Raw genomic sequence first — 13,150 nt, forward strand, 5'->3', positions numbered from 1 at the left:
GGAACATGGATTACTCGGTAAACTGGGCATGGAAGTGGTTCGCCGGCTACACGACTTTTGTCCTCATCTACGACATCGCCTGTCAGTACCACATCAACGCGCGCAAACGATTCGAAGCATCTCCGTTCCTGCAGTGGCCCATTGCCGCTACCTTCTTTTGGGCCATCGGCCAGTTCCACGTTCACGGCCATCAAAATCGGTGTTACGCTCGGCATTCGCTGAGCTTCGTTCCCAACGTCGGCCATCAAGATGGTGAAGTTGTCGAAACCCTCTGGAAGCCATTGAATTTTATTAAGGACAGTATTCGTGGGATGGCTACGTCGCATCGCAAAGAGGTTATCGACGCTCACATGCAAGATTCGAATTGGATGAAGCTCTGTCGTCTACGTAGGTCTCTTCCGGAAGTCATGTTCGGCAATCGGTACTTATCGGCCCGGCAGCGAAGTCATTGGTTGACAAGTGGGAGGAATCAGTGGAAGAGTACACTGCAGCAAAGGAGGCCTTTCAAGAAATTGACCGTGTCGCCAATGAGGAAGAGCGCGCCGAATGGAAACAGGAGATTCTCGATGCGCGAGAGGCACGCAAAACCGATGCCTCCGCCATGGACATTTTTACACCGAAAAAGATCAAACGTGAGTCTGATCTTAATAACTGCACACTTATATTCATTAGACTACAGCGGCGAACAAGACGCAAGTCAGGACGGCTCTCTTGAACGGCGACACCACGCACACGGTATCACTCGAGAATCCGATTTCAGCGGACTTACTTGCATGGCTCTCATTGGGAATCAGTATAGACCGCCAGAGGTGAGCCAGTTCCGCACCACCTGAATATATCGGTCAAGGTCTCGGTATTCAATGATCGGTATTGCCAATGCCGAGGGTCCCCATCTCGCGTGTCGGTAATCACCACAGGCGCTCGACCGTGAAGTGGATACTGGGGCACATGTGCAATAATGCGTTTGGCAGAATGCATGCTGATTTATCATGTTCAGGGTGGTCATTGCGCGACTCGTTCGGGACTTGCGGCAGAGCTCTACCGACAAGGCGAAACTGACGATTTCGGAGAAGAGGCAACGGTTGTCATCGGACATTCGATCGTTCAATACCGACGCGACAAAGTATCTCAGTAACGCTCCTCCCCGGCTGGTCGTTGGCCCCGGGGATCTCGGCGAGGAATGGGATTCCCTCGAAGACTACGGGACTGACGCAACAGCGAACACGCCGCAGGCAACTGACTCCGGCAGTCCAGAGCAACTTCCCATTCTCATGCCGTCCGCACTCGGTATTCGGTATTGCAAGGATCACGGTCTGATAGACGTCGTCCTTGCGGAGCGAGAACTTCGGAAGGGAGAGATGAACGAATGTCTTTCCGGTGTTCGTGACGGGATTGACACCAAGTCCTACCTCTACTACGCTCGGGTTCGCAACGCCACTTCCGTCCGCAAATCTCTCCGCTCCTTTAGCGAGATCCGCATGGTCGACCACTCAGTAGCGAAGTATGTCCGGCTCTACATGCTTTCTCGCACTGCCCTCGCTGCCCTGTACGACCCGAACGACCCTGAAGATGTCAAGAAAAAATCGGATGATCTGGTCATTTACAAGCCCATCACAAAGTCCGATCTCACTGTCAACACCACGATCCTGGAAGCAACCACCAGGGGTGCTCGGAACAAGCACCCTTCATGGATCTGGACGTTTACCGGAACATCGGAAGAGGGCTCCACCTTGTACAATGATGAAAGTACGTTGCTCCGCCCACTGGTCATTAACACACCTGACATCTTGTAGCCCGACGAACAATGTGGCAGCGTGGCTACGAGCGAAAGGACCGTTGGTGGGAGAACCTGAATGCGCTTGACCTGGAGATGCTTTGCGTGGTGCTGGATTTTGCCCGGCTCAAGGAGAACTGGTTCCGCCGGGCCGTGTTCATGGCGGAGTCACCCTGCCATAAGTGTTACGCTAACGGACAAGCTCGCATGTGGGAGAGAAAGGAGAAGCAGAGCGCAGAGATGTTCCGCACCGTCCGTCTCGCGCATCCTAAACCTCTCCAGTAGATTAGACCCTGTATTTGGCTGTGTAGACACATCTGCCTCGGTAGTGATTGCACGTATCCGGCAATGAACTCTGTGCCGACATTTCCGCTCTTCAGCGCGTTGCTTGATATCGGCAATCTCGGCATTCCGGTAACGAGGCACACAAAGGACAATGCGTCCATTTACACCTACCGATATACAAAGGTTTACGATGTACATTCCTATCCCGTAATCTGACTTAATTCTTCTCCAGCTTCCAAGGTCTGGTCCGGGACAGGGCCATACGAGGTGAGGTTTCTATCAGGCCTAGTCAGCGAACACAAATATTAAGCCGATTACATCATACCGTCGGTGCACGTCGCCTCTTGTGCCGTTATGAGCTCTTCGCACTCAAACATGTTGTTCTGTTCGACGAATCCGCGGATCCGAACCATTTGACCAAACTTCGGCCGTGGAAAGACCAATGACTAGACGAATATTATCAGTGCACATACGGCTTTGGGGTGTCAGCATTATATACCACATCATATGGGTCTAAGTCGACCTCTACCGATCCACAGCCGTTCACTGGGCACTCCAAGTATATTCTTGGGGCAATGTCGGATATCTGTGTTTCAAGTGGTCAGCGGTGATCATCTTGGTGAGGAAAGCAACAGCGACCTCTACTACGCGGGACACAATTTCCACGTAGTATACACCGTTTTTGATCTTCAGGAAACACATGGTAGTGGGGGGATTGGTGATGTAGCAGTGGGACCCCTTGTTCGTTGATAAGGGCCGTATTGGCGCTCGGTATTGAAGGTTCGGTATTAGCTCCGCCTTCTGAATGCCGACAATCGGCTCCGTCGTCACTCTTCGGTGTTGATTTACTTATGTAATTGCATTCCCATACGAGCTTGTACGAGCTCTGGCAGTGTTTGCATCGCCGTGGGGTAACCACCGCACGTATGGCCTTAAAACAAGTCGGTATGTGCTCAGAACGTCTGTGGCTACGTACTACATGCATTACCGCAATTCCGGTGCGTGCCGGCTGACGGAGCTCGTACGACCGTCTCGGACGGGGTACACGCTCGTACGACTATCGAGGTTGTTTCCACCGTTGCGGGACAAACACCGCACATATGGTGACACAAGCAGCTGTTAAGTGCCGCGGAGGTCTGCGGCAATGTATTCCATGCGTTGATGGAGATGAATTGCGTGCCGGCTTGAGGGCCCCGAGTATGGGCCAGGATCTTGAGTCTGAGGAAGGATGGCCTCGGTAATGCCGGTGTAGGGTAGCACAGTGCTATTCGCATTGTTTGTGGTACGAATTACTACCTCTTTACATGTAGGGAAGCCGTGCAAAGGCCCTATGTAGGAGCCAAAGGTCTCCTCCAAAATACCTCGTACGACCGTTACGGACGGCTACATTACCGGAGCTCGTACGAGCTCGTATGGCCGTTACCGACGGCAACGCGGGCACCTCGTATGGGCGTTACCGACGGGCTACAGCACTGCCACCGAGTGATAATAGCGAGCAGCTGTTGGGAGGTCTTAGCAAGAATATCCAAGGCACTCATACTATTCTGAACTCGCCTTCTTGAGCAGATTGAAGTCTGAAAGAATCTCGAGGAATACCTTAGCAAGATTCTCGCCACTGTGAGACTAAACAACCCGATTCAAACGCGTGCACATCAGGAAAACCCCAAAATGCGAATTAGGACTAACAGCGTGAAATTAGTCCTAATGGAACATCTAATCGAGCTAACAGATCCGGGCGATCTAGTTTCAACTAACATGTGATAATTGGGTACTAGTGTTGCCGTGGATCATCTAATTTCAGTAATTCTAGTGGCTCTCTCACTAATTGGTGTAATTCACTGGTATCTGGTCTCCCATGCCACTAATTCGAATGTCACACAGATATATTGCAACTAATTAGAGTAACATTGAAAGGACAATGCCGTAGGTGCAACACGTGGGCAAAACGGGCAACGTAGGTGAGATGGTAGGCAATGTGGGCGACGGGGGTGGCCACGCAGGGGTTGGGCGACACGAGGGCAAGAGGCGGGCGGGTGGGTGACGCGGACATGGGCGATGTGACGCCGGCGAGGTGGGCGCGATGGGGGTGAGACGTGGATGATGCGCGGGCTAACACAGGCGAGGCGACGAGATGTGGGTGAACGCGAGCGCGCTGGGTGACACACGGGCGAACAACGGTGCAGTGGCGACGTGAGGGTGAGACAGACGACGCAGGGCGAGTCGTGGGCGATGCGGGGGCGACACAGACATTAAAGCGGACGTTGATGCAAGGGCGGCGCAGGAGACGCGAGCGACGTGGCGACGAGACGTGGGCGAACGCGGGTGCGGTGGGTGAGGTGGGCGATATGGGAAAGAACGCGGACAACGCGGGGGCGACAAGGGGGCGACATGAGCGAGGCAGGTGGGTGGCGAGACAAGCAGTGACGTGGGTGATGCAAGCGACGCAAGAGTGAGATGAGGGCAATGCGAGTGACGTGGACTGTGGTGGACGAGATGGAGACGGAATGAACCCTCGCGAGAAGGACGAGCTGTCGAACGTCGGGCCGGACGTCAGTGTCGTGAGTGGGAACTTGCTTACGCCGGCGCAACAGCGTTTGAGTACGCGTGGTCCGTGAGCCTGTACGCGCCACTGCCGTACCCGTTGTTTAATGCTGTCCTGGGTACGCAGGCGACGTAGACGAGGTGGGTGGGGTGGCAACGCGGGTGAGAAGGGGCAATGCAGCGAACAAGGTGGGTGAGGTTGGCGAGGCGGAAGATGCGGGTGACGCAGAAGATGTGGGCGAAGTGGGCGACGTGACGTGGGCGACGCGGGACATGCGGGCAATGCGGGCGACGTGGAGGCGTGACGGACGACGCGGGTATGACGCAGGCGACGTCGGCCAGGTGGGTGATGCGGGGCGAGAAGCGGGCGACGTGGGTGAGGGCGACGTGGCCCAGGCAGGCGACGTGGAGAAGCAGGTGACGCGGGCGGGCGAGATGCTCCAGACCATCGCGGAAGCCAGGGAACTCGGCGACTGTGACGGGGAGAGCATGGGACAAGCATGTTAGGGCCCGGGCGTGGTGAGCGTGCTCGAGGGTCTAGGTGCGGGAAGAGGGCCGGGAGGAGAGACGGCGAGAGCGAGGGGCGTTCGAGGAGGGGCACGAGGCATGAGCTTGGGCTTGGTAAGCTCGGCGTCGCGGACAAGATAACGGTGGCAGTGAGGAGGACGAAGAGGAGGGCGCAGCGGACGGTGCACGCAAGCCAGGCGGGGAGAGCGAAAGAGGGATGGATTGCCCGAAAAGTAGGAAGTGAGAGACTGGGCGAATGCGGGACGTAGAGTGCAACGAGCGAGGGGAACGTGCGTCGGTGTACAAGTACGTGTCGAGCACCTCGATCGCGTTGCGGTGCGGGTAGGGCAGTTGGAGCCGGACAACGAGGTGCTTGTATGTATTCGAAGCGTCGACTGCAGGGATGTTCTTCGCCTTGTCCGCGGGCATGGGGACCATGAGCCTGACGCGGAGCTGTCCAGGGGGCATGGTGGGAAGGTGGGCGCAGTGGGCAGCCCAGATGACGGCGTGCGCAGTGTAGAACCTGCAGACGACGTGGCGGTAGCTGAAAGACTTCTTGCAGAGCGAGGCCAGTGCGGGGCCCCAGATCGCCAAGGGATGAGTGAGGATTTGGGCGAGCACCGAGGCCCACGTATTTGAGGGCAATTGTGTGCATTTGCGGCATGGTGTCCTTGGGCGGGTCGACGAACAGCCAGCTCCGTATGCCGAGCATCCTGCTGGGGGCGATCGGGCGCGACGGAGGGGAGGGATGATGAGGACGAGGATACAGAAGACAAGCCTAGTAGAACACGCACTTGATGCCCGGTGTGGGCTGGGTCCTCCGAACGTACTCAAGCGGGATTTCAGTGAAGGTAGGTTGATGAAGTGCTCAGCCTTCCAGGGTACGGGACGGCGAGCCTAGCGACGGGTCCTTTGAAGTAGAGCGCGGGTCACGGAAGAATAGCGAGTCGTCGACTGGCATAGGTAGCGTTGGGTCTTCAAAGTGGGAGAGGGAGGACGAGTTGGAGTCGCGGACGGGGTATGTAGCTCGTAAGGCCTGTGAAGTGCGTGGAGGGCCTGGAGCGTGCGCACGACGCGGCCTGTTGGAGCTCTCATCCGGGCTGTGGGGAGTGCGGGGCTCGGCGGAGGGGATTTTGAGGAAGCTCCGGCCGTGTTCAGGCAGCTCGTCGTCGTCGTCGACTCTGTCGTTCCAGCCTCGGTCCCGGTTCCGGTCTCGCTGTGTCCCACGGGCAGCTGGAGGATTTGGGTGTTGGGGAGCTCTGTTTGTGGCGCAGGCTGGCTGTCTTGGACGAGCGGCGGCCTTGTGCGCATGGAGGATCGAGCACGCGGGACGCCTGAGGGGCGGGGTCGTCCTGGAAAGCATAGGAAGAGGAGGCAGGTTGGTTGCAACGGAGGGAGATGAAGGAAGATCTATGGGGAGCATTCTGAGAGAACGACGAGGGCGGGTCCTGAGTCTGCACTTGGCTTGACATCTGGGGTGCATCAGGAAAAACACAACTTGCTAATTAGGTCTAAGTTGAACTAATTAGTGCAACTTAGACATATTAGAGGATCTTCACTAATTAGTGAAGTCCCTGGAAGTTTAGAGCCAAATAGTCCTAATTAGCTCTAATTAGTGTCTAACCAGTGTCTAACTGCTGCAATTGTGGAGGTCTGTAGAACTAATTGACACACAGTAGGCATGTATTAAGCCCATAATATGTTTATATATCAAGGAGTAGTGACTACTGTGTTCATACAATGCACTCAATAGATCACACACATTTAAAGGATAAGCAAATATATTCTTGTTCATCTAACTACATGGTACACAGTAGACTACAAACAAAGCTCAACAAGGTTTGTGGGCAACACATCTATGCAGGCGAGACGGGTGACATGGGCAAGAGCGAGGTGGGTGAGGTAAGTGTCGTAGGTGAGGGCGAGGTGGATCGTGGACACAGGCGTGGGAGGCGACGCAGGCAAGGTTGGCGACGCGGACGAGGTGGGCGGCACGGACACGCGCGACGCGACACGGGCGAGGGCGAGGGCGAAGGCGACGCGGACACAGGCAATGTGCAACGTGGGCGGACGAGGCGGGTCACGCAGTCACAGGAGCGAGACACGGGCGACACGTCGACACAGTGGTGAGACGCAGGCGACGAGGACGAAGTGGGCGAAATGGATGACACGAGACAGGCGTGCCACACGAGCAAGACGGGCAACGAGTGAGACGCAGACGAGATAGACGAGGTGCGACGCGGGCCAGACTGACGCAGGCAAGAGCGAGGTGGTAGGCGCGATGTGAGTAAGATAGGCGAGGGCGAGGTGGTGACGCAGGTGATGTGGGGGCAACACGGCGGGATGTGGGCGACGCGGGCGAGTGCAAGACGGGGAAGGTGGGCAAGATGGATAAAACAGGTGAGGCAAGCGACACGGACGACGCGGGCGAGATGGGTGACGCAGGGGATGCGGGACACAGGAGGCGTGTGGTCGACGCAGGGGACGCGTTCGAGCTGCGAGACGTAGGCTAAGACGGGCAAGAAGCGGGCGACGCGGGCAAGACGCGGGCGTCGCGGAGGTGGCGACGGACATGGGTGACATGGGCGAGATGGGTGATGCAAGTGAGGCAGGTGCAAGACGGGCAAGATCTGGGGTGACGCAAGCGAGGTGGGCGACACAGGCGAGACGGACAAGGGGGGTGAGACGGGCCAGGGGTGAGAGGAGAGATATGGGCGAGATGCGGGGTGCAGGCGAGACGGGTGAGGTGGGAGACGTGGTGACGCGGGCCGTTCCGAGCAGAGGAGTCAGCGTCGTGCTCCCTGCACCTGGACTCGGTAGGCGGCATGGAGAGGATGGGGCGAGGGTTGGCGTCGGGGCGGTGAGGACGGGAGGCGGGCGGAGGGGATCGAGGGCAATGTCAAGCTGACGAGGAGTCGAGGACTCGGAGGACGCTGCTGGCAGTGCCAAGCGCTGGAGTCCACGCAACGCGCGTCGATTCCCACGCGTCCGGCGCTGCCAGCACGTCGCTCTGACTCCGCGCAGTGCCCATCCTCCACGTCCTCCCCATCCTCCCCGTCCTCCACAGCCTCCCCGCTCTCCTCGTCCTCCCCATCCTCCTCGTCTTTTCCTCTCGACACAGCATCTTCAAGGAGCACGCGAACGCGCCCCCCACCCGCCGCTTCCTCGACGAACTGTTGCGGCCGCCTTGATCTTGGTAAGTCTCCCGTTCTACCCTCCTGCGCTCCCCGCCTCTCCCACCACCTCCCAGACTCCAGCCGCGTCACCGACCCCGTCCCCACGACGGGTACGTCCCAACGGGTGTGCACGGGATGCTCATCCCACCGGCGTGCGTGGCTGGGGCTGGGTCTTTACCTGCAACGGCCCCGGCTCCTTCGCGGGAGCTTCAGTCCTGCCCGCGTCGCCTACCTCGCCCGTGTCGCGTGGTGCGTGTCCGTGCCGCCCACCTCGTCCACGTCGCTTACCCCGCCCACGCTCGCCAACGCCCCTGCCTTAAATCCCGCCACGGGTGCTCACGCGCTCCCGCCTGAACCTGTCCAACTTCGAGCTCGACTCGGACGGCAGCGCGGACATGCGCGGATCCCCGATGCACGGGACTGCGTCGCTCTGCCACCTCGAAGATGCCGAGGCCGCGGTTGACGAAGAACGCAGAGCTGCGTCCCTGTGCCTCTGCGGCGTGCGCCCGACGTTGCAGCGTTGATGGCGACTGCGTTCGCCCTCCCACCGCAGCAGATGACGATGCCAACCACGACGATGGCGGCCGAGGAGGGGACATCGGCACCTCGTCCGCGTCCGCATCGCTCATGCTTCCCGCGTCACCTGCGTTAGCTACTCGCCCACACCTCTCGCGTTGCACGCGTCACCCGCGTTTGCGTGCGCGTGGCCTCTCCGCTCACGCGGTTTTGCGGCGTCCGCGGTGACGAAGACTACGTATCCAGCCACCTCGCCCGCGTCGCGTTGCCCGTGTCCGTGTCACCCACGTCGCTCACGTTCGCGTCGCTCTCATCGCTCACCCACATTGCCCGCTTGGGGCGTCTGCGTCACCCGAGTCCACGTTGACGTCTGCGTCGCCTATCTCACCAGTGTCACCCACCTTGCCTGCTTGCCTCACCCGCGTCGACGCCGAGCGGTCGACCTGCATTACTTACCTTGCCTGTGTCAGTCTCCCATATCTCCCACATCCACCGTCGCCTGTATGGCCCATGTCTGTGGTGTAGAGACGTCTTTGTTCTAGTGTAGTTAGCTCACATTGGTTTCTACCAATATATTTCGTCCCTTTGAATTTATACTGTTGTAAATCGTCAATGTTGCAAGTGCCAGTCCCGATAGAAGGGTTTAGTCTCAGATTGCAGGATTAGGAGTGCTAGTATCACATACTCTCAGCATCTTCTAATGGGTGCAAATATGCTCCACATTAGACACACCAGTAAGATGTGAAGTCTAATATGTTTGCTATTAGGTGTGCTAGTTCACATGTGGTCTAAAAGTCAGGTGATTAGGTGTTTTAGACCACATTAGAGCCAAAAGTCTGGTGAATAGATGTGTTAGTTCAACTTAGAGCTAATATGCACATTGAGTTTTTCCTGATGCATGCCCGCGGCTTCGGGCACGTGACGAAGTGGGTGGACGATTTCTTCGCCATCTGCTTCCCAGGACATGAGTTCACCGAGGACGCTTTCATAGCCACGACAGCCAACTTGGGTGTGCCATGGAGCCTTCCGAAGCTGCGCCGCTTTGCAGTGCAGCAACGCTTCACAGGGTACGACTGGCACCTGGAGCGCCGTACGGTGTCTCTCCCCGAGGAGAAGCGGGCCGCGGTTCTGGCACTGGTACTCGACTGGTCTCAGCCCAGCGCTTGCAAGAGCGTGCACGAGGCCCAGTCGTTCCAAGGCAAGCTCATACATGCGGCGTCCATCTTCCGCCTCCTGCGCCCGTTCATTCGCTCCGTGGGAGAATTCATCAAGGAGTTCGACTCACCGCGCGCTCGCCTTCACCCTCGGCGCCACTTCCGTGCGGACCTGCGCCACATCGCGGAGCTCTTGGGGCGCCTTCCCAACGAGCTTCCCTTGGAGAACCCCGAGGCCGTGGATATTGGCTGGTGGGGCGACGCAAGCTCGTCCTTCGGAATCGGGGTGGTCGTCGGATCACACTGGGCCATCTGGACCTACGCACCCGGCGTCACAGTTGGTCCAGGTCAGCGCTTCGACATCGGCTGGGCCGAGGCACTCGCGGTGGAGCTTGGCCTCATGATGGCCATCCACCATCAGATTCCAGCAGGCCTCCCCCCCAGTCGGCGCAGGTACCTCGTGCGCTCGGACAACACGGGAGTAGTGGCGGTAGTGAACTCCGGGCGAGCAAGATCCCCCAACACGAACACCATCCTGCGCCGCCTTTATTCACTCTTGGCAGAACACGGTCTGTCGGTCGAAGCACGCTACGTGGCCACGGAGATCAACGTTGCCGACCCGCTCTCACGCGGCGACATCGCAGGCTTCCTGGAGAGGTGTCCCGGCGCCGCACCTACCAGCAGCGACTTCTCAACACCACCGCACCTGCGCGACCTGATTGCCAGGTGGTGTTAGCCATCTTCCACATTGAAGATCCCAAGGTCGACCAGTCGGACTTGCTCCCACCCGCGGCACCGACCGAGGTCACGCTGGCGCCTGTGCCAAGCTCGTCCCAGCTCCGGCCTGCAGTTCCCGCCGCGCAGAGGATGCTGCAGTGGCATGGCACTCACGCGGCCCCTCTCAACACCCTGTCCCACATCTCCTTTCAGCACCTCGCACGGACAGTGTCCCGAACGACTTTGCGGGGTGCGACGGCTCCGGGTTACGGCTCTGGTATTAGCAAGTTCCACAAGTTCTGCAACCTGTGGGAGATCCCAGAACAGGAGCGACTCCCAGCTTCATTCATCCTCCTTCACTCCTTCTGCCTATGGGCAACGGCCGACCCAGACATAATCGCCGAGCTGGGAGAGCGCGCAGAGGCCCACCGGTACCCCCTGGAGCCCATCTCAGTGAGCACAACCCGCAAGTACCTCTCCGCCGTGCGCGCGTGGCACATCGCGCAGGGGTGGGAGGAGCCGCTCTCGCCTCGCGACCAGGCGCGGATAGAGTGGTCGCTGCGCGGCATTGAGAACCTTCAGGCGGACCGGCGCTCAAAACCCCCACGCCCACCGTTCACCCTCGCGATGCTCGAAACCCTGCACACATCGCTCCGGCTGGACAACCCATTCGAAGCTTGCGTGTGGGCGGCCTCAGCATGCGCCTTCTGGGGTCTCATGCGCTTCGGCGAGGCTACGGTGCGGTCCCGCACGGCGTATAACCCAGGCAGCAACCTCGCACGCAAGCACGCGTTCTTCGGCAAGGACCAACGGGGTGTTGAGTACGCGCGCCTGGACCTACCTCGCGCGAAAACGGCCAAAGCGGGTGAAGTGCAGCGCGTGTTCCTGGTGCGGCAACCGAGCGCGGTCTGCCCTCTGCTGGCGCTTCGAAACCTTGCCACTGTGGTGCCTGCAGCAGCCGACGATCCCCTCTTCAGCTGGCGAGACAAGTCTGGCATCCGCCCGCTGACGCGCCAAGCGGCCCTCGACTGCGTCAACAACAAGCTCCGGGAGCGAGGTTTTGAAGCGACCTTCGGTCACTCATTCCGGATCGGGGGCGCATCCCACTACCTTGCAGCAGGCACTCCCCCGGACGTCGTGCAGATGATGGGGCGATGGCGCTCACTGGCCTACCAGGTGTACGTGCGCTCCTTCGAGCTCGTCGTGTCAAAGCACCTGGGCGCAGTTGTCGAGGACCAACAGGACTCATAGGGGCAGCGCGCGAGCCCGCCGCAGGTGGTTGGGTCGGCGGCGCGGAGCGGCCGCAGTCAGAACCTGGGCGGTCTGGTCGGGGTGGCGGCTCGCTCCGCTCCGCGTCCGCGCCCGGCTCTGCCGGGCCCAGGCCCAACCCCCGCTGTCCGGCGTACGCCCACCGATCTCGTAGAGCCGTCACGCCCAGCGACGAGGCTGGACTGACTCAACGCAGGGCGCACCGCGGTCTACACAACGCCTCATCTACGACGTACCGAGCTCCCCACGCCGACTATTCTCTCTTCTCAGGCTCATGCAGGGCACCCCGTTCGATGCAGACCTGCCGAACACGGACATCCATACCAACATCACGACCCGCCGGGTGCGGGATGCTCCTGTACGAGTGCGACGTGAGCGAGCAGAGTGCGTGTGCCCTCCCTCTTCCTAGCCGCGCGAGCTGACCTGGGCCCCGCACACACCAACAGCCGAGCGGTTCATCCGCGCGCTCCACGCGTCTTTCCCGAGCGAGCGCATGTCGCTCAGTGCGCTGTACCACCCGTGGCTCGCGACCGAGGCCGAGCTCGAAGGCGCGCCCCGGCCGCTCCCCGCGACTCCCCCCGCGCTTCGCACCGCGTCGCTCCAGTCGCTCCCCTCCGCCCCCTCCATCGCGGACGGCGGGCCGGCGGCGACGCTCGAGCACACCCCTCCGCCCTCCGCCCCGCTGATGGGACTGCCCGGGACGGCGTCGCTGCTCCGCATGGACGGGGAGCAGGACGCATGGATGCGCTCCGCGGCGGGCTCGCGCATGTCCCTCGACGCCCCGAGCCTCATCCTCGCCGTGCACCCGTCGCCCGAGCGCGCGGCGGCCCCCGTGCGCGACGCCGACGCCGACGTGTTCAAGCACGGCCACGTGCTCTCGCGCCCGCGGTCCGCCGCAAGCGAGGGGACCCAGCGCGAGAGGCTTCAGCGGCGGTCGGAGGTGCTGTCGCGGGCGCGGCGGGCGGGCGAGGAGCTCCCGGCGCCTTCATAGGACATGCGTACGTGGGCAGGGAGGCTCTGGGCGAGGTCGGTGGGGGCCTGTGGAGGAGCCCGTGGAGAAGCCCGCCGAGCGTCACGCAATGAAGGAGGCCACGGGCCGATGCGATAAAACAAGACGCTCGAAGACGACACACGGGTCGGGAAGTCGCCGATGCGCACGAGGTGAAGCGCAAGTCGCTGCCGAAGGAGAGTGACGACGAAGGATCGGATAC

General features: G+C 60.0%; 3 protein-coding genes across 3 annotated transcripts; 2 read left to right on the forward strand and 1 right to left on the reverse strand.

Annotated features, from left to right (window-relative positions):
- Positions 1 to 5: 5 nt before the first annotated feature.
- On the forward strand, positions 6 to 2,059 carry BXZ73DRAFT_83684 (uncharacterized protein; the record flags this gene model as incomplete). The annotated part of the gene is made up of 5 exons (XM_048023939.1): positions 6 to 387; positions 441 to 632; positions 680 to 809; positions 998 to 1,746; positions 1,794 to 2,059. The coding sequence occupies 5 exons, from the start codon at positions 6 to 8 to the stop codon at positions 2,057 to 2,059; spliced, it is 1,719 nt and encodes a 572-aa protein (XP_047870835.1).
- Positions 2,060 to 4,633: 2,574 nt separating this feature from the next.
- Positions 4,634 to 5,575, reverse strand: BXZ73DRAFT_109139 (uncharacterized protein; the record flags this gene model as incomplete). Its single annotated transcript, XM_048017266.1, has 2 exons — positions 4,634 to 5,073; positions 5,398 to 5,575. The coding sequence occupies 2 exons, from the start codon at positions 5,573 to 5,575 to the stop codon at positions 4,634 to 4,636; spliced, it is 618 nt and encodes a 205-aa protein (XP_047870836.1).
- A 6,714-nt stretch (positions 5,576 to 12,289) lies between these two features.
- On the forward strand, positions 12,290 to 12,930 carry BXZ73DRAFT_109141 (uncharacterized protein; the record flags this gene model as incomplete). Its single annotated transcript, XM_048017267.1, has 2 exons — positions 12,290 to 12,323; positions 12,386 to 12,930. 2 exons carry the CDS (start codon positions 12,290 to 12,292, stop codon positions 12,928 to 12,930), a joined length of 579 nt encoding a protein of 192 aa, XP_047870837.1.
- Between the last annotated feature and the right edge of the window lie 220 nt (positions 12,931 to 13,150).

This window comes from Epithele typhae (genome assembly GCF_022376455.1).
Source record: "Epithele typhae strain CBS 203.58 chromosome Unknown BXZ73scaffold_215, whole genome shotgun sequence".
NCBI classification, from domain to species: domain Eukaryota; kingdom Fungi; phylum Basidiomycota; class Agaricomycetes; order Polyporales; family Epitheliaceae; genus Epithele; species Epithele typhae.